The 21,071-nt window shown below is 32.0% G+C and overlaps 1 protein-coding gene and 1 long non-coding RNA gene across 7 annotated transcripts in view; both read right to left on the bottom strand.

Moving 5' to 3' along the window:
- Positions 1-6,114: 6,114 nt before the first annotated feature.
- Positions 6,115-8,190, bottom strand: LOC149907282 (uncharacterized). Of its 2 annotated transcripts, none has more exons than XR_016456918.1 (2): positions 7,819-8,190; positions 6,115-7,427 (listed from the first exon to the last, which is right to left on the bottom strand). It is a non-coding gene; the product is annotated as an uncharacterized LOC149907282 (long non-coding RNA). The 2 variants fall into 2 exon arrangements; XR_016456919.1 differs by having other exon boundaries at positions 7,638-7,959.
- A 925-nt stretch (positions 8,191-9,115) lies between these two features.
- Klc (kinesin light chain) overlaps positions 9,116-21,071 on the bottom strand; it is a 45,844-nt gene continuing 33,888 nt past the window's right edge. For 4 of the 5 annotated variants that reach the window (XM_090103657.1, XM_090103654.1, XM_090103655.1 and 1 more), the window contains 9 exons: positions 20,835-21,063; positions 19,743-19,876; positions 18,469-18,593; positions 18,054-18,179; positions 17,269-17,347; positions 13,525-13,634; positions 12,862-12,978; positions 11,625-11,708; positions 9,116-10,236 (listed from right to left, as the gene is read on the bottom strand). In XM_090103657.1, the coding sequence (XP_089959783.1) occupies positions 10,144-10,236; positions 11,625-11,708; positions 12,862-12,978; positions 13,525-13,634; positions 17,269-17,347; positions 18,054-18,179; positions 18,469-18,593; positions 19,743-19,876; positions 20,835-21,063 (1,097 nt within the window). In that variant the 3' untranslated portion in view covers positions 9,116-10,143. The remainder of the gene's footprint in view (positions 10,237-11,624; positions 11,709-12,861; positions 12,979-13,524; positions 13,635-17,268; positions 17,348-18,053; positions 18,180-18,468; positions 18,594-19,742; positions 19,877-20,834; positions 21,064-21,071) is intronic. The other variant, XM_090103658.1, reaches the window with a different exon arrangement.

Raw genomic sequence — 21,071 nt, 5'->3', positions numbered from 1 at the left:
AGGCATCACGTAAAAACTAACGGTTCGATTTCGATGAAACTTGGTATAATTATACCTTATTATCCTGGGCGTAAAATAGGATACTTTTTATCCTGGAAAAATACGTAAAAAAAATTAATCTTAATTTTTCAGTTTTATCCATAGACGTTGTTCTGTAGAACCGCGAACACACGTTGCGTATTATTATAGGCCTAGCCGTATTTGGGTCCAATAGATATTTATAAGATGTCATTGTCTAGTCAGTTACTCAAAATGGAGAAATAAACCATCCACGCGAAGACCGACATCCGCGCGGACGGAGTCGCGGGCGGAAGCTAGTTTAATATAAATCTATATGGCCCTTTACACCGTATGATTTAAGTGAATATTTTCGAAGATATTACAGATTTAAAAATTGCGGGACGTAGCGTTTGCGGCGGTACCGGTCGGCCGCCCGGCTATATTTTTATACCCGTGCGAATAGAAGCCAGCGGGCCGCTTATGTTTTTATATACAACGTTCACAGTTTTTCTGTAGTGCATATATTTTGAAATGAAATGAAATGAAATGAAATGAAATGAAATAACTTTATTATGGACATAATATTATGAAAAAAAGATACAATATAGATGAAAAAAAAGGAACTTAAAAAAAATACATATGCCATAATTAGGCCAACCACTCAGTGTGTCATCACTGATTTTCAGTGGCCGCCTTAGGATGTCTTATTGACAGTGGATGTATTTCCGTTCGGTATGCAAACTGTATTAAATATAATTTAATCGATATATATACTTTATAAATATAATAAGTAAATGAGTATGAATAATATACGTATATTGTGTATTAAATTAAATTTAAATTTGTGCACATAAAATTTAATATACTTACATTTAAATAATAGTCATTAATATAATATATTTAGATATTGATACATACATAATATATGAAATTTGTATAAGTGAGTGTATACATATTTTGAAACAAAAAACTAATCAATAAAAGGCTATTGGATGGGGTTAAAATTTCTGATTGCGCTTTTGAATGTCGAGAAGATAAGACTTCAGTTTGTTTTTAAAAGAGAATACGCTTTGTTGGGAACGAATAGGCGGCGGTAGGTCATTCCAGCATTTTGAAGCTTGAAATCTAAAACTCCCCCTAAATGCGGATGTTCTGTGAAGAGGTATTTCTAATAGAGAACCTGCGTGACGAGTCTGGTAGGCTGTATTATGATCCGCCAGCCATTTCAGTTTATCGTACAAATACACAGGCACTCTGTACTTTAAAACATTAAATAGGAGCGTAGCCAGGTGCACGTGGGTACGGTACTCCATTTTTAGTGAATTGTTATTCGACAAAAATGGTGTTACATGATCACGGTAGGGTATTTCGTAACAAAAACGGGCACAGGCGTTTTGCACCCGTTGCGCAATTTTTTTCGTGGATGTAAGCAATCTAGGCCCAACTACCGTATCAGCATAATTAAATTTGGATAAAATAAGTGATTCACATAGCAATTTTCTAACAGTAACACTTAATGAATGTCTAATACGATAGAGCAGTTTTAGCCGATAGAAACAATTTTTTGATATGTTTAAGATATGCTTGTTGAATCTCAGACCCTCATCGAATATAACACCGAGATTACGCGCTTCAGTTACTCTTTCGATAGGTTCTCCCTTAAGAAATATAGTAGGTTTTTGAGCTACAATTGAACCAATTTGATGAGGCGAACCTATGACCATATACTTGGTTTTACTGGAATTAAGAGCAAGGCAATTCGACTCTGACCATACTGATATGCGATGCAAGTCTTCATGGAGCCTTTCTAGAGCAATATCCATCTCACTGACCTTGAACGAAAGGTATAATTGAATATCGTCCGCATAGAGATGGTATTTACAATATTTTATGCATTGTGTCACATCGGCCGTATACAGTATGAACAGAAGGGGGCCAAGAATGGAGCCTTGCGGTACTCCTCTAGTAACTTCCGCCCACGCAGATGAACAAGCCCTTTGTCCATTATCCCCTTTTATTTCGACCATTTGTGAGCGACAAGAGAGATAGCTTTTAAACCACTGCAAGGTATTGTCATCAAAGCCGTAGTAAGACAGCTTGCTGAGAAGCAATTGTATATTAATACAATCAAAGGCTCTAGAGTAGTCCAAGAGAATCAGCAAAGTTCCTTCTCCTCGATCTTGAGCCTCAAGCATATTGTCTACCACATCCAACAGTGCTGTCGTAGTGCTTTTTTGCTTCCTAAAGCCTGATTGCCTCAATGGTAATATATCATTTTCGTCCAAGTACCGCCTAACCTGCGCACACACTACTTTCTCTAGAATTTTAGTATCAGCATTGCACCCGTGCGAAGCCGGGGCGGGTCGCTAGTTAAATTATAAAAGGTTAATACTTTACGATGGCTTTCAATTACAAAAAATGTAAAAAATATATTGAAACATTTTTTAGAATTCAATTATCAAACCCAGCCTTGAATGTCTTTCTTGTTAGAATCTTACCAATATGAAATTAAAAGTCAGTATAGATTATGTATATTATGCAATGGTACCTATACCATTTACGGACGAAATTTCAGCGCAATCAGTTTTTGTAATTGGATCCTTAATTTATACATGCTACAGAAGCAGCAATCATCTATGTCTCTACAATCTACATATTAAGTATATCTATTATCTACATATGACCTACCGAGATTTTAAATATTATGTACCTAAGTATGAATATTTATGATTGTTTTTTTTTTTTATTTTGTAACTATTTTAAGTATATTTATTATTGATTTATTATTTTTTGTTTGAAAATCGCTTCAATAATAAGTAATTACCGGTTCGTAGATAATTAATTTTACGCATATCTACACAGCATCTATGCACAAAATCGAATCTTAACCTAATTTCGCATCTAGATAGAAACTGGAAGGAAACTCTAATGGTCTGTATAACCAGGCGGTATGCCTTCAGTCAAAGAGATGACTAGGTATTTGTCTAGATGACCTTTTATTCAAGCATCATCAGTTTCATCATCCATCAATCATTCAGCAAGGATCATTGAAGTTTGCGGAATAGTAAATTATTGTGAGTGTAGCTGGTATTATGTATTTTCAGTATGTGTAAAATTTAAAATACCGCGGATTAGAGTTGGTAAGTAATAATGTAGGTACATATCTTATGTATCTAATTGCGTGCTTTTGGAAAAACAAATATGTCTACTTAGGTACCATGTAGGTACCTAAGTAGACATTACAATTTAGTTGTGTAATTTGCGTAACTACTTTATGGTTAAGGTTTTTTTATATATACATACTGGAATAATAGGAACAATGAATAAGTACTGATCTATGAACATAAAAGGTTTCAAGTTTGTAGGTACCTATATTGGATTAAGCTGTAGCTTTACCTTCGGAAAGGATCTATTGCTGTTTCACCTTCTTGGTGCAGAGAGCTTTCAGATGTCATTTTCACTTACCTAATACTATGTAGTCTGGTAGGAAATAGAAGCCTTATCATTATCACTTAGGTGAGTTAAGTCACACACACAGCTTCGTAAAGTTAATTAGGTAGCAGTGAAACAGATGTCAAATGCTTTGTATGTAGTGAAGAGAGTTCGAGTTTTTGATTATGGAATGTCTATTAAATGAGGTACTCAGGTCGCGGTATTTGAAATTAAACTCAGCCGAAACGACTTGACAGATTCTCATGAAATTATGTGTGTGTCGTGGCCATATCGTAGAATTGCTCACTTCATGACCATTTCATAAAATGATCGATCATTTCATGAAATGGTCTTAGGTATTTCATGATGTTGCCAACTTCTTGAGCAAATCTACGATATGGCCACGACATGTGCATATCGGGTAAGTCTGAGATTCGAACATCTATTATTCATCCCCCTCAATGATAAGAGTACAAAGCAGAACATCCTTTGGCGGCATAGCTATCAATATAATAATATCTATGTGATGCATGAACAAACATACAGTAAAAAGTGTAAACATTGGTATTGCTCGTTAATATCCATAAAGTTTTCACTGAGTCTTGTTTAGGCAGCTGCAACACGTGCGACGATCAATATATTCATATTATTTTATATTCTTGTGTTTTATTTCTATCGTCGGTAGGTAATTACTAATTAAGCAGTATTGGTACTATAAGTCTAGTTAAAACCATTTCACATTTGCTCTTAGAGCTTTAGCAGGTTCTTGCGACATTGCAATTTTTGGTAATCCTAGATATAATTAATCCAAGTACTCATATTTTTTGCTTTTTAGCTGACTAGATTTTCTGCAATTAGGCAAAATAAAACTAACGAGATTATGAATTATCAGATATTTACTTTACATTGGGCGACTGAAAACAAGCAAATTGTGGCCCTGGGTGAATTTATTTAGAAGCAATAAACGAATGAATGTAATATTCATTTCCTTTGTTAATAAATAACAATAAACATACATAGGGTTATGTATGTATATTTATTGTTACATAAACATAATGTTATGTAACATTGATATTATTTATAACAAAAAAATTATGTTATATATAATGTATTTTGATAAATGCATTATATATAACATAATAATGCATTTTGATTATTTGTGCAAGTACCTAATCAAAATGCTACTGATTTTAAATAAGCTGTTTAGATAGCGGGAAGCCACTTTGTTTTATAATAATATGTAGTAAAGCCTCTTTGCCTACAATACCATAGATAGGTATGTACCAGAGTATAGTAATAAGCTTAGATGTAATAAGTAATAACGAGGTATGTATTATCAACTATGTAAACATTACAGCAGCTCATAACATGTCTTAAAAAATAAAAATAAACCCAATTAAGCGGTCCTGTTAGCAGTGAATAATTTCGGTCATTCGGGAACTGAAGGCGTGATGAGCGCAGCAGATACGATTAAAGTCAACCGCTCTTATTTATTATAACGCACTCTATAAATTTAACATGACTTATTTTAGATTATGTCCACACTCGTTTGAATAACTGTTAAAAATTTTACGACATTGTATTTGATGATTCAGAATAAGCAATATTTAAATATATGTACCTACTTACGTAAGTTTAGCCCAATGAAAATATTGAATAATAGTTCTTTGAATATTAGCTGACTCAGGCAATTCATCTGTTTTTAAAATTAATTAAGCAGATAATATCATAGATAATATGGTAGGTAATATGTTTTCTAGTAAAAATTTATACTCTCTAGAGTCTCTACTACGTTATAATTAGATTGACGTGGATTCGTCGATAAACAGCATAACAATTGATCTTTAAATTTGAATCCGAGATTAGCTCGTTCAAACAATCTAACTAATCAGTTTTAAAAAGTGCTTATGAGATGATGATCTAGGTATCATGTTATTTAATAGGTGAGAAATAAAACATCATATATTTTAAAGAATATATTATTTATTTAAAATAACGTTGACTGAGATCAATTTGTTAAAATGCGTTTCTGTTACACTGCGCAAATATTCTTAGATGAATATTTTTTAACAATCGATATGTTATTTACTTATTAAGTTATTTTTATTACATACATCGGTAATTATTTTTCCAAATGATTTCATCTCAAAAGATAAAATATTATAATAGATAAATTATTTATATCAGGTTGTTAAATAATATGATGAAAAAAAATAATTAAATCAAACTGAATTTTGAATTAATTGCGCAGTGTTACATTTTTAATTTAGACATTGATAAGCCACAAAGGCCTAAAATTATTATAAACAATGCAAAAGCAATTATTTTATATTTCTTTCATCCAGATTCCAGTTATCTAAGTAAGAATAATTTAAAAATAAATATCCAGCTATTAAGTAATTAATTAATAACGTATCTTCTTATTACCAATAACTTTTAAGTTCATTCCACATTTTTTTCTCGCTTTTATTTTAAACTTTCAAACATTTCTCCATGTTTGTTTCATTAGGATAAATACCTACCTTTTATAAAATTTCAAAAAAAAAAAACAGCATTACTAAACTATGATTTTTAATATGTATATAAATTATTTTAAAAAAGAGTTTGTTGTTTCGCCATATTTCCCGCGCTTTTTACCGTCATGTGTCATAACGTAGGTACCAATTCTTTATAAATAATAAAATATTTTTTAATGCTTTATAAAATACTTAAAAGTTATTGATAATAATTAGCAGACGTTACACGAAATATTTCGTCTAATTCTAAGTACATCTAATTAAAACATGTGCGGAAGCTTTATGTTCAAGTCTTTCAGAATAAAGCTTATGATAATCGCTATATTAATTTTTAATTGTCTGATCTTGTTCTACACATCTTTAAGAAAATATAAAAGTAAGTGACGTGAAATGTTTACTCAATACAAAGTGGGTACAAACATAACTCTTCATACAAGCTATAGCTAATAATAGGCAATAACTGTATGGATGTTGGAAATAAACAAAAATATTTTTGAGAATTAGATCAATACAGATACTATAGGTAACTTTAAGACACCTTTAAATGACTGTAGGTGTGTTTTGCTACAGTTATTATAAATTTTATTATTTTGGTCTTGCAATAATTATGTTGTAACTAATAACTTATATAAAATAATATTTTTATACGAAATAAAACAATATGTTTGAGGTGAAACTTCTTTACACGCGTTGAGAGTAAAATTTCAAGGTCGCGTCATAGCAATACCGTCACGTCATGGAGTGAGGCGACGAATTTGATATCTTTGAATCTTGCCAAAAAAGTTTCACTTCCGACACATATGACCGACACACACGCTCTTTTTTGTCTTATAGAATCGTGCATATTATGTTATGTTGCATTCATTCAAACACAAGTGTTGTGTTTCACTCTATAATTGTATGCCTATCAAAAATATCACCGTAATTTATGAGGATGGAAATATTATGAAAAGAATCACGTAAGCTTCAATTTTGTAAAATGATCCGTGAGCGACAATAGATTAAAAGCCAAGCGGATTATGTAACTACGTTGACATTTTTTCGATAACTATTCACCACCAATTGCGCTTATATCACAATATTACGAATACAATTTCAATTCTTCATCAGTTCCCACACCAATCTATATCCGCCATCTTTAAAATCCTGCCCATTTAGAATAATTAAAGGCCATCACTCGTTACATCCCCACAAATATCCTTGCGCATTCATGACAAACATTTTGCGATCAAAGATTATTGTTTCAATTCAAATGAGTGCTACAATTACGTGCTATTGTCTTTCCTTTACCTATATGGTATTCTATCGTATCTAAACATGACTATTCAATGTATTTCGTGGTACTATCATGATTGCAGTGAGAGTATCCGAACGAGGGTCGTAGTGACGTAGACCAGCAGCGCTGTTGTCGATGGTCGCTACCGTTGGTTATCTGTGCTCGGTTTATTGAGCTCTGACAGGGAGCTTGCGCGCTTCATGCTGTTAAATAAAAATCTTAATTAGTAAAGGTTGTTATTTCTGTTGGTGTATTTTTTGCGAAAACATTCATTTGTGAATTTAATAATTAATTATTATAGCTTCTACAGAAATTACTGTAAATAACGTTCCAGAATAGTTTACTGTTATATAAATTTACTTTTTTATTCTACATGTAACAATGCAATGAAATATGTACATACATTAACTTACCAACTAATTTGCACACTACTCCAAACTTTTCGAATAATCAATCATATAAAATTATAAGTGTTTGCATTAATCAAAAAGCCTTTGCGTCACTGTTCACAAAAGCGCACACCAAACTGACAGCTGTCAGAGCGTGTAGTGACGCGCCATAGATTAAACAACAAAAAAGCGTGACTAAACAAACCTGTCAGGATCAGAGAAGTCTACGTCAGGCAAGTTCACCGAGTGTCTTCCAGCGAGCCGATTGAAAAGTCTGACGGAAGATCGCCTCAAGGACTGTCCGATTTTCGAGAAACTAGCGCTGCGCGACACCGCGGGAGCCTGCCCCGTGTTATGCAACTTATACTCCATTTTAGGGACATGTTCAAGCAAGGGCAAATGCTAGGGTTACCAACTCTTTTTACAAAATAATATATAAGGTCTGAGATCGATAATCTTCAGACATTGCGTAAAAAAAGTATTTCTTGCATGTTAGTATAGAATGGTGTTGATATATTTTTTAATGAATTTTTGTTCAACAGTAAAAGTACATTATAAGGCAAAACTATAATGTAATATCGTTGTTAACAGTTGGGAACCCTGATGCGACACTACGACTTTTGTGCTACTGATTTTAAATAAGCTGTTTTAGGTACAACTACGAAAAGCTGTTTATATCGAGGGTTGACACAAAAATGATTCGATAGATTGAAATATATATAAAAGTTTTTTATAATACGATGAATGTAGGTAATTGTTTTTAGGAAGAATATAAATGTTTGAAAATATGTTTTATTGGGTCATATGAAATGTTTCAAATGAGAAATAGTAAGGGTAGGCGAATGAATCATGCATATATGTTGTATAGATCTAACACGTGTCTAATCGAAAAATAAATAAACAAAAATAAATACATTAACTGAATTTAATTTTAAATTTGTACATACAATTTTAAATATTTGACACGGCTAGAATAAATATTAAAATGAGATATGATACATATAACAATAAAAATGAGAATCATGGACAGCTCTTAGGAAATAAAGATCCGAAATAGCTCTTGTTTTTTTAAGGATTCGTTTATAATTATGATAAAATTAGTAACCAACTGTTGGCTTATAATTATTCCTAGATTACACGCAGTCACACACACATAATATGTGATATCTTGTCATAATATGACGCAAGGTAAGCGATGACGTCACGCAGACTTACATATAAAAATTGGCACTTTTTTCGATCACTTTTTTGGTGTGCTATTCTGTCAAGTTAAGTGATATTCCAAAAAACACTTAATGTAAAGTTTTATTTGATTTGAATATCGTATTTTTGTTTTTCTAAAAAAAGGACTTATTTTGAGAGATGGCAATAACGACGCATGTGCAAAAATTTTAAGCTGTAAGTATTAATTTTAACTTGTATGTTCGTTCATGCGTGCGTATGGGCTATAAATTGCATAACACTGTAGACGCCTTATAAACAAAAAATAAAAACCAAATACATTCTGTTATATAAATATTTATTAACAATTAAAAATTATCATTCGACGACGCGGTTTAGTACTATTGTGACATGGGATATAGAAATACAGAGATTCTTCGTATATTTACTTTGCAATAATTTTTTTCGTATTAAAAACTTTTAAATTCTCAAGCATCCACGTACGGATAAAATTAAAATATCAATTATATAAAAAATACTATATTTTAAAATCTCTAACATAAAGCTTATACCGAAACATACTCTACACTGGAATGAAGATTAATAAAAATAATGACATTAAAACAGATTAAAAAAATCTCGGCTGCATAGACAATAATAATAAATATACACAAATCTGACGTTTACAATAAAATCACATGCATTCTCAACTAGGTAGAACACAATCAACCATAAAAATATAACAGCAAAATGATTTTTAAAATAAGCAAATAAAATAAAATAAAATCGTTGTTTCAACACACAGACTATAAAATACAATATAACCTCAAAATACGCCACAGATAAATGCAAATTCGATTAATGCGATAGCAATATTTTTGAGATGCGTTGGCTAAATGTCATGATATTAAAACATAACTGCATTTTATTTATATATATCTCATCCGGACGGTATACAATATGATTATTTAAACAATATATTTTTTGTTATTTTTTGTTCTTATTTTTATCCTAACACATGCTAATAAATAAATCTATGCTACGTGAGCCCGCCCTTTTGCGTTTTATAGTTCACTAATGTTACCATGCTAAAAATAATAAGACGTATATGCTAAAAGTAATATAAGTATAATCTACAAAATACAAAAAGGCGGGCTTTAGTGAGTGTGAAGCGTGAATTCTTTTTAATGAGCGAACTTTGGAAAAAGTATATAATATTTTTATAACAAACGTTATATGTAGTTTCTTTCTGTATTTGTCTTATTTTGCCTGTTTTAAAGATCCAAAGTGTAAAGAATTCACGCGAAAAGCGAGTGAGCACTTAATATAGGCATCTATAACTTAAACCTAGGCTATGTCTATATCTAGGCTATTGGTGCGGCGCATTCCCCGTGTTGATACCTAGCGCATTGAAAAGTTTCGATTTAAGATTCATGCGTGGTTCGCTTGCTTGGTTCGTGCCCTATGGACAAAAACATCAAATAAATGTGCAAATCAACAAAATAAAAGCGGTGACGTAAAACGGCAACACTGGAAAAGATATCAACAAAAAAAAGCTTGTCAAAATAAATTGGGAAACACAAATATTGTATGTACAGTAATTTTCTCAATATAATCAAAATCAGTTTATGGGTAATGGTAAATAAATATTCAATCATTTCATTATTGGCACAAGTACAGATACTTGAAATTAAAGATTTTATACTCTGAATTACTAAAAAAATGTAATTTTCAAGTAAAATTTCTGAGTAAAACATTAGTTATCTGGTGTTCAAAAGAATTTGTCTACTAAATATTTAACTCGAGAGATTTAAGAAAAATAATTATAAATACAAAACATACACAATTACATAAATTCAAATACATATACAAAGGTTAAACAATATTAAACAAAAAATGATAAAAATAAGTACACTTATAAATAAAAGCATGAAGCATTAACTTGATAAATGACCGCGACTCTTGTTAAACTGAATATTTAATGAAATATTAAACGATACCATGTCGATGAATGATATTTTTAAATCAATAAAAAAGTAGGTAAAACCTTTTTTCATAATGACAATGACATTTGACGTGTGTCAAATTGAAAAAAAAAAGTTCCAAAAAAACGCAACTGACAGGTCAAACCGCGCGAAAGTTTCCCTCCAAAACATGTATTAGACAGCCAATGAGTTTTCCCATACAGTGATAAAGCATTGTGGACATGATACAGTGCGATTTGCCAAACGATATTGCACATAAATTTTGTATTGCGTTGTCGTTTTTAAGTAGCCTCGTATGTTGATTAGAAATATCGTTATTGCCATTATTCATGTTTTTAATCACAAACTTTATTCCCTTTGCAATACGAAACATCTCAAATAATTCAAATAATTTATGACTGTTTAACAGATCAAGAACTATGTAAAGTTTAACAGCCGATAATGCGTTTACCAATATGTCATTTTAAACATTTTAGTAACGCTACACGACATAAATACTATTTCTCTCTCTATAACAGATAAAATGGCCGATAGACCAATTTTTTTCAAATATAAGTTGTAACTAATTAATATCTTATATTGTGTTCTAATCCAATTGATTGAGGCGTAAGCTTAAAAAAGTGCAAATAACCTTATTAATTTTAATCAATACTCCTATTTTACGATTTACAAATAGAAATGAACAAAAATAATAAAAAAAAAACTAATCCCGCCTAAACTAACACAAACCCACCCCACCCCACACCACACCACACAACACAACACAACCAACCAACAAACGAGGCGCTCAACTTCCCCCCACACAACACCAATCCCCCCCCCAACCAACAAACAACACCAAACAACAACAACATCACGCACGCACCGGTATCTCGTCGTGTTGCTCCGGCTCGAGCGCGTCCCGCCCGCGCGCTGACCGACCGCGAGACGCCTTCATCATGTCCAACGCCTTAAACCGAATTCAAACGTTTTTTCCTACTTTTTTTTGTATTGCCAATTTGTGTCGAATTACGACGAATAAAAAAAGACAGGTTGCACTCCGGGAGTGCCGGCAGAAGTGAAAACTTGATTATTAACGTTGAGCATGTTTGATATTTTGGAATGGTATCCGTCTTACGCTTTTTCGATCAGGTCACGTGTCCTGATGCGAGTTTAAGATTTTAAACCCATTACAGAAAAAGTGCTCAACGCCGCTAAAGAAGTTTTCACTTAAAATTTTGTACGGCCCATTATTTTTATATTTTCGATCAATAAATCTACTAGGTACCTACATAATTTTGCAATTAGCAAATACCTAATATAATTCTTTCAATGCCCCATCATGTCATGAAAAAAATAATAAGTATCTGAATTCAAATTCTACAGAAGTTATGAAAAATACATTAAAAAATGTGTCACAAAAATATAATGTAAATGTTTCAATCTAAATATAGATAGGTAGATGCATTCTACTATTGATTATAATAAATAGTTATAAACTACGAAATAGTAATTTCTTTAGAATATAATATACAATATTACATATTTAAAATACTATAATATGTACCTACTTAATATTCAATAAAAATATCATGCATAACCTCGAAAAAATCTACCTAAAGAAACTTATAGGTACCATTTTGTCTGTATATAAATAAAAAATGCCACAACTGTCAATGTCAACCATGTCTTGTCATAAAAACGCCCGCCAAAACCTGTCCACAAACTTTAAAATGGCTAGCTATTTTTCCATATAATGTCATAAAAAAACACGCCAAAATATGAAAATTACCTTTTTTATGGACGACTTTCCTATTTCCCACATCTGTTATAAAGCCCGCCAAAATTCGACAACTAATTTTTTTAGTATATCATGTCATAAGGCCCGCCAAAACCTATCCACTAACATTTTTTATAACAGGCCTTATTTTTTCCCACATATATTTTTTGACTTTATGACAAGACATAAAACCCACAAAAACCTTGTTTTTTCGACACTAAATTTTTTTTGACAAGTTTATTTTTTTTTGACACAACCTGGCCACTAACTTTTTTACAATCTTTTTCTGACACTGACAGTGACAGCGCACAGACAACAAAAGAGGCACAGATAATCACGCTACCTCCTTGCGGCTTCGCAGCGCGCAGTCCTCGAGCGTCTCGGCCGCCTCGTACTTGCCCTGGCGGCGGTACAGTGCGCCGAGGTTCTTGAGCGTGGTGGTCACTGTTGGCGAGTCCACCTGGAAACGTTATAGGGGAAATTATACGATTGTGAAGCTTGGAGTTACAAAAAAAAAAAGACATGTGGCACTCGGGGACTGCCGCGGTAAAGCTATTGCTATGCCTTCAAGCCACACCTCCGCCCGTCGGAGTGGGGAGCGTGAGGTTTTTTCGTTACGGAATTTCTCGATTCGGTCCCCGCGCTCAAGGCCAAAGAAGCTATGCAATAGCTTAAAAATGCATTTTTGGTATAATTGTGCTTCATACAAAAAAAATTATGCACAATAACGATACAATTAATAATTAGAAGCTCTTATAATCGTTACTACACTTAACTATCCGTTAAAACCTTGGCTATTAATTTCTATTCTGATTTTGAAATAGTAAAGACAATTTGTACACGACAACGGTATTTTTGGATTACAAACGAATTATATTTAATCTTAAATTCTCGAGTATTAATTATCATGTGCATTTATAAGTTTACTTTCGACATAAAACACTATAATATTTGATTTATTTATTGTTATAATTTGACAATTTGAAGAATAAAATTATCAACGCACCTTAGCAGCCTTATGCCATCCGCCATATTCCCCGTAAGGCGCGTTTTCCTTCTGCAAATGTTTATTTTCCTCCCTCTCCTCTGCCACTTGCCAGATCGGTTTGTTGTCGCCTGTTCGAAAAAACATAAATTAATTTCTTATAATTTTAGGCTAAAATAAAAATAAATTTAAAAAGCGGTTAACTAATTAATTATAAAGCGTTTTATCTCTTGTACGGACTCAATTATGTTCTAAATAATATTGAAATCTTTATTTTTTTGTTGGACATCTCACTCTAATGCTATAGAAGGAAAAATAGTCCACAATTATAAGCTAAACATTATCTACTTGTTATTCAATACGACATACAATTTATCTCTAAAATATTTATTTTCATTAATAGGGAAAGTACTCTAGCCCTTATACAAAACTAGGCAGTGTAATTATTCATGTTATACGTCTCCCCGAGTCATTAGAGCGAGCGAGATATAATGATATAAACCGAGTTTCCAGGGCCAGTCAACTTGAGTCCGTCCAAGATTTAAAGTGACACAAGCTGGGAAGGCGTGACACATTCGACATATCGACGAAAAATTAAAAAATATTATAATTTGACAAAAAATCCAACAAAATATGGCAACCTTTCCTACCTGTGCCACTGTCAAAAGAATCCAAACTTGTGTCACTCACCTAATGAAAATAACAAGCCATCCCGAACGAACAAAATTAGGTAAATGAAATAACTAAATAAACTGTACAATAATTATATTTAACGCAAACTCGATATAAATTCTGAAAAAAACACTACAACAACGAAATTTTTAGTCATTTTTTTTTTAATTATAATAAAACTAAGGCACATTTTTGGCAAATTCACTCATTAATCACAATATTCAAACATCACATACTTTGGCAAAGCTTATATAAAACAATGTAAAAATAATGTATTTATAAATGGACGTTTTAAAAACATTCTCGACACATGATTGACAAACTAAACTCAGCTTTATGACAATGCATTAAGTTATAAAAATGTATGCATCCCGTTTTAACGTAATTTCGATATGACAATGAAAAATTAAACTCTCAGTCCATTTATAAGTAAATCAATGGTAAAACATAAAATAAAACGTTATCGATTCAAAAAGTATATTAGAGAGACACATAATTTTGGCTTAATAAAAATAAATAATCTTGTCATGTAGAATATGAATAATCTAGTAAATTATCTGTTAAAATATGATATAAATTAATCATCTATTAAATTTTAAAATCTGCATAAAAAGAAAAACAACACTTAATTTTAACAGTTAAAAATCAATACAATTCATTGGTTTTAATATTCTCGAATTTATTAAATAAATACTCTTGTATACTTTTTGAATAAACACGGGGCAGCTCTATAAATTTTAAAATCTTTAAACGGTCACGTCTATAACCCCTAAACTCTATCTTGTATACTTTTTGAATCGTCATACCGGCAGTATAAAGCTATGATCGAGTTCACAATAACACTTTTAACGGGAAAAGTATTCGTGATTAATTTAATTTTCTACTTGGATTGCGAAACGCTAATTTCACAGTCAAGTTCTATGCTCTATGGCCTCGTTTATGGTTTTGATATAGATAAGTTTATATTCTCTATGGTTCCGCAAAATTGTATTTAAATAATAACGGATTTTTACTATTAAATAAAATTCTATCACATGCATAAAACATTTTACAATTATTCGCCATATCTTTTCATATCTGTAAATGTCATATTTCTTACAAAAAATATTAAAAAAATATCCATAGACATATTGTACCAGAATAATGACATAACCCTATGATTACGAGTTTACAATTTGTACAATGTATAAAAAAATATATTATGCAAAAAATGGTCCTTTTTGTAAAAAAAGGGGAAAAAAAATATTCCAAATAATTAATCATTTCATTATTATGGATAATACATGTATTTCATGATAAATATTTAATTGATTCATTATTATAATGTTTATAAAACAAACTCATTTATTAAGAATAATAAGTCCGAAGAGCAATAAAAAGCTTTGTAATTTTTTTTTACGTTTTCTAAGGCAAGCAAAGTCTATCTCTACAAAAAAAAACATTCGAGTATTAACCAAATGCAACAAGAGATCTAGGAAAAATAAAAAATAGGAATTCATTATACATTGAGGGATTTTTTTTTGTTATATATAAATAATATCTACATACAAAATCACATGCAGGTAACTAAGTATTCATTCAGTATTAAAAATATTACCAAAATAATATATTTCTTTGTATTATGCTATTGTAATATTTGGAGCAGATAAATCCGACATAATTCATTAAAAAATCACAAGAAATCTATTTTTTTTTCTACTATCGAAGCAGCATGCTATCTCACTTGTACTAGTGTAACGCAACAATGTGAAAGGGATGGAATATACTCGAGAAATAGTAATATTTGTATCCTTTATTCGCATTAGTTACAATATTCATAGTTTTATTATTTTTCCGTGTTTTATTGCATTTTTTTTTTTTGGTTAAGATTAGTGTCGATAACATTAACTTTTTTTTTTTTTTTGAATAAAATATTAAAATTATATACAATCCCGAATGATTTACCTACTCCAATTATTACGTGCTTGTCGTAAAACAAATATTTAATTAATTCAAATCTACATACAGTATAAATATATCATAGCCCTGTATTTTGTATAATCTGTATCATTCAGACTTTATTAAAAACTTTGGCTGTCTGTATTATATGAAATAGCTTCGAGGCATTTATCACTATAGACAATTATTTATCTATTTTAAAAAGAAAGGGTGAATTTCCTATATTTATTTATAAAAATGAATTTCTTTCGAGTTTCCTTTAAATTATTGGTTTACTATAAAATGGAAGACAAGGATATAGAAAGAAAATTCGATTGTATCATTCTTACTTCGTATTATTTACAAGACAATATTATATATTATTAATATATTGAATTCACCCTTTCTTTATACTATTAACTATTTAAAATAATTCTTAAAACTATAAAAATAAAGGAATGCAGTGATAACGTATTGCACATCTTCTTTTAGTTTGCAGATAATTATGTTATAGGGACGATTTGTTATTTTTTTGGCTTTTTTAATGACGCTATATACTCTGAAATCAATAAAAATTTAAAACAACAAAAGTAAATTAAAGATGACACTTAACAAAGGACAAGGGTACAGTTATAAAATAAATATATACTTAAAACGTTAAATAAATATTAGATTCATCAAACAACGAATATATTTGAATGTAAATGGAAAATAGTTACTGTTAAGTTAAGTAAATAATAATATAATTAATACAGTAAAACATTACAGAACAAAAAACAATGTATTTATCAAACGAAGCGAATTGTTAGAATTATTTAAATAATATTTATTGTGCTATCCAAAAACAAGAAACAAGAATAATATCATTATCTATACTAATATTATAAAGCTGAAGAGTTTGTTTGTATGTTTGTTTGAACGCGCTAATCTCAGGAACTACAGGACCGATTTGAAAAATTCTTTCGGTGTTAGATAGCCCATTTATCGAGGAAGGCTATAAGGCTATATATCATCACGCTAAGACCAACAGGAGCGGAGCCACGCGGGTGAAATCGCGGAGCGCAGCTAGTATGAGATACAAGTAATGCATATATGTATAAAATAGCATCATTATCCCCAAATATCTCATCGACAAAAAAACACCTAAAATGTATATATTTTTTTACAAACACTTACCATCAATAGTTCCGAATTCCCTTTCGTGCGCCCGAGTCAACACTTGCTTGTACAACGTCTCCGCTTCTTTGTACTTGCCCTGTTTGATAATAAAATAAGAATATATATTATATATAGATTAATAATTGTAAAAATTTGACCTAATGAAAGAAAAAAAAAATACCAAATTCGCGCCAATCAAATTAAGATAAACTGAAAAAACTTAACGGCTATAAAACTTTCACGCAATTGACAATTCGCGAAAAGATAGGATAACGTCTGTCGGGTCAGCTCGTTATTATTATAATGTATAAAATCAATACACAAAATTACTGTAAGGCCTTCGCCTCGGATTCCGTCGCGGATCTTCTACGAAGTAAGCAGTAATAATAGTAGAAAACTAAATAATATTTTAGTAAAGACTTATCAAAATTTGATATTCTATAACACGGCTAAAGAAGTTTTTACTAAAATAAAACAATAATAAAAAACAAATAAAAACTACTGGGCCTATCCAAATAAAATTTTTATGGGACCAATTTGACACCATTTTGCATCGAACAAAAAAAATAATCACGTAAATCGGTTAAGAAACCTCGGAGTATTCGGTGTACATACATAAAAAAAAGACGGGTTGCACTCCAGGAGTGCCGGCAGAAGTGAAAACTTGATTATTAACGTTGAGCATGTTTGATATCCATCCGTCTGTCCTGACGCGAGTTTAAGATTTTATACCCATTACAGAAAAAGTGCTCAACGCCGCTAAAGAAGTTTTCACTTCAAAAACAAATATATAAAAAGCCCACCTGTTTAAGATAGCAAGAGGCGAGGTTGTTCTTCGTCTTGGCGACGTTGGGATCGTCGGGGCCGAGCTTACTCTCGTAAATTTCAAGCGCGCGTTGATAATACTGTTCGACTTCTTCGTATTTGTTCTGGAAATAAGTAAATTAATAATATATATTTATAAAAATATTATACATATACATATTTATAAAAAAACACCAAAAAATATCGGCTTCGTTCTTGATTCACAGCAATGTGGTTTTGTCGAGCAAAAAATTTATCAGTGTTTTTCTTTTTATTTTTTCTTCTATAAACGTCGAAAACTTATCAAACATTATCATGTGATTCTGTAACAGAAACACGATCTCAAGCAAAAAAAAAAACATTTTTTGCAATTTTTTCTGTTTTTTTTGTGATTTTTTGTCCAAAACTACCCACCTGATTCTGACAAAGCAGCGCCAAGTTATTAAGCTGCTTCGCGACATCTGGATGGTCACGTCCGAGCACTGCTTCGCGGATGCACAGCGCACGCTTACATAGCGGCTCTGCTTCGCGGTATTTGCCTGTGAACGAAAAAAGATATGGTAAAATAGTTTTTGTACGTGTGTATGGTAAAATTATTATAATGTCACCGATCCTTCATAAGTGTACAAAGTTTGAATTAGACCTGTCTGTTTAACTCATTGAGCCCCAAGCGGCCCGATCGGTCCCAGACACAAAAGATTTTCTATTGTGTCTGTGGTTTCGGGGCCTGAGTTATTAAAGTGGGTCAAAATCGAGTTTAAAGGACTCAGTTGCATACAAACATACAGATGAAGCTAATAAAAGCGTTAAAATAGGTATTACATATAAATCTTGGTAAAAATAGATACTTATTAAAAAGTATTCGAAAATGGTATACTTAATTACCAAAAAAAGTAATTTATAACGTATCTTTGGTACCTAAATACTTTGTGTAGAAGCCACATTCAGTATCGAAAGTTCGATAAAATCGAACAGATGACAGACAGCGCGCTGTATATGAGTTACTTATACACTACTAGCGGTCCGCCCCGGCTTCGCCCGTGGTACCTACGTTTTATAGTCTATGTTGCTCAGTGAAGATGCAGCTTTCTAATGGTGAAAGAATTTTTGAAATCGGTCCAGTAGTTAATGCGTGAACACCATACCCTTAATCTTAATATATACTACTAGCTTTCCGCCCGCGGCTTCGCCCGGGTTTTCAAAGAAAAACCCGTTCCCGTAGGATTTCCGGGATAAAACCTATCCTATGTCCTTTCTCGGGTATCAAAATATCTCTATACCAAATTTCATGCAAATTGGTTCAGTAGTTAAGGCGTGATTGAGTAACAGACAGACAGTCAGAGTTACTTTCGCATTTATAATATTAGTATGGATTATAAAGGCGAAAGTTTGTAAGTATGGATGTATGGATGTTTGTTACTCTTTCACGTAAAAACTACTGAACCGATTACAATGAAATTTAGCACAAATATAGAGGGTAACTTGGATTAACACATAGGATAGGTTTTATCCCGAAAATCCCACGGGAACGGGAACTATGCGGGTTTTCCTTTGAAAACGCGGGCGAAGCCGCGGGCGGAAATCTAGTACATACATAATTACAAACCTTTCCTCTTTATAATATTAGTATAGACAACTCATCAGGGTACTAAACAAGGTACACATACAAACATACAAACAATCCATACCTCGTTTTCCATACAAAACGGCTAGATTGTTCAAAGTAGCGGCCACAGCTGGATGGTTCTCGCCGAGCGTCTTTTCACGGATGGACAGAGCGTCGTTCAGTAGATTAGCCGCTTCTTTGTATTTGTTTTGATCCCTATAAACAAAATATATTGTATTATTCGAAAGAAAGAAGAAAAAAGAAAATACATTTATTTTAATGTCTTGCCACACAGGAAAAAACAGAGAATAGTAAAATACAATAAAGTTTGGAGTGCGAAGTACATATTTCTATATGTCCTACTAGCGGTCCGACTCGGCTTCGCCCGTGGTACATATTTCGCAATAAAAGGTAGCCTATTTTCTTTCTCAGGGTCTAAAGATTATCTGTGCCAAATTTCATCAAAATCGGTCCAGTAGTTTATGCGTGAAAACCATACATACATACAAACCTTTCCTCTTTATAATATTAGTATAGATGTGTGAATAAAAAACATTTGCTAAGGTATCGTTCAAAGTAATCCTAATTATCTTGGACGAATTAGGTACAAACTACAAACCATAATACAATTCATGTTGTCTTTGAGGTGCATCGTTTATATATATATACTAGCGGTGTGCCCCAGCTTCGCCCGTGGTACCTACATGTTTAAACTATCCTATCTCTCAAGTTGGTTCGAACTGCACATGGTGTGTGAATTTTATTATAATCGGTTAAGTGGTTTAGGAGTCCATTGAGGACAAGCATTGTGACACGAGATTATATTATTAAGATATACTAGTTCGAGTATATTATATATACTAGTTCGAGCTATATAAATATGAGTCAGTAAATAAATCTTAATCTACAAGACAATCACAGAGTCCCAAACTATGACTCATCATTCATAGCAAGCAAAATAATTATTTAAGATCATGATGAAATGACACATAGTGCATAGTGCATTAAAGTTTGTATATGACAAAGTTTCTGAGGTAGTTTAATGTCAAATTCATAGAAACCACATGCTAAAAACATCTCTTACCTGTATATTAGAGCTGGATCATGCCTTTCTCCAAACTTCTGTCGTTTTTAGTGCCCAAAAATGCCCAAAAGTGCCATAACCATCTCTTACCTGTAAACCAACGCCAGAATATTCAGCATAGTGGCCACATCGGGGTGATCATGACCAGATGTCTTCTCCAGATCCTCAAGGGCTTGTTTACACAGTGGTACGGCCACTTCATACCGGCCCTGTGACGCGTATTGTATCACTAGATTGTGTAATGTTCGCAAACGGGCTGGAATCTCATAGCCGACGTTCACTTGTTGCGCGAATTGAGATGGCGGTGTGGGGGACATGGCTGGAATT

Source organism: Colias eurytheme, chromosome 7 (assembly GCF_061535395.1).
Source record: "Colias eurytheme isolate Ceu_HAF_F1 chromosome 7, ilColEury1 Martin Lab GWU primary, whole genome shotgun sequence".
NCBI classification, from domain to species: domain Eukaryota; kingdom Metazoa; phylum Arthropoda; class Insecta; order Lepidoptera; family Pieridae; genus Colias; species Colias eurytheme.
Note: the sequence above shows the minus strand (reverse complement) of the source record. Positions and strands in the feature narration are given on the sequence as shown.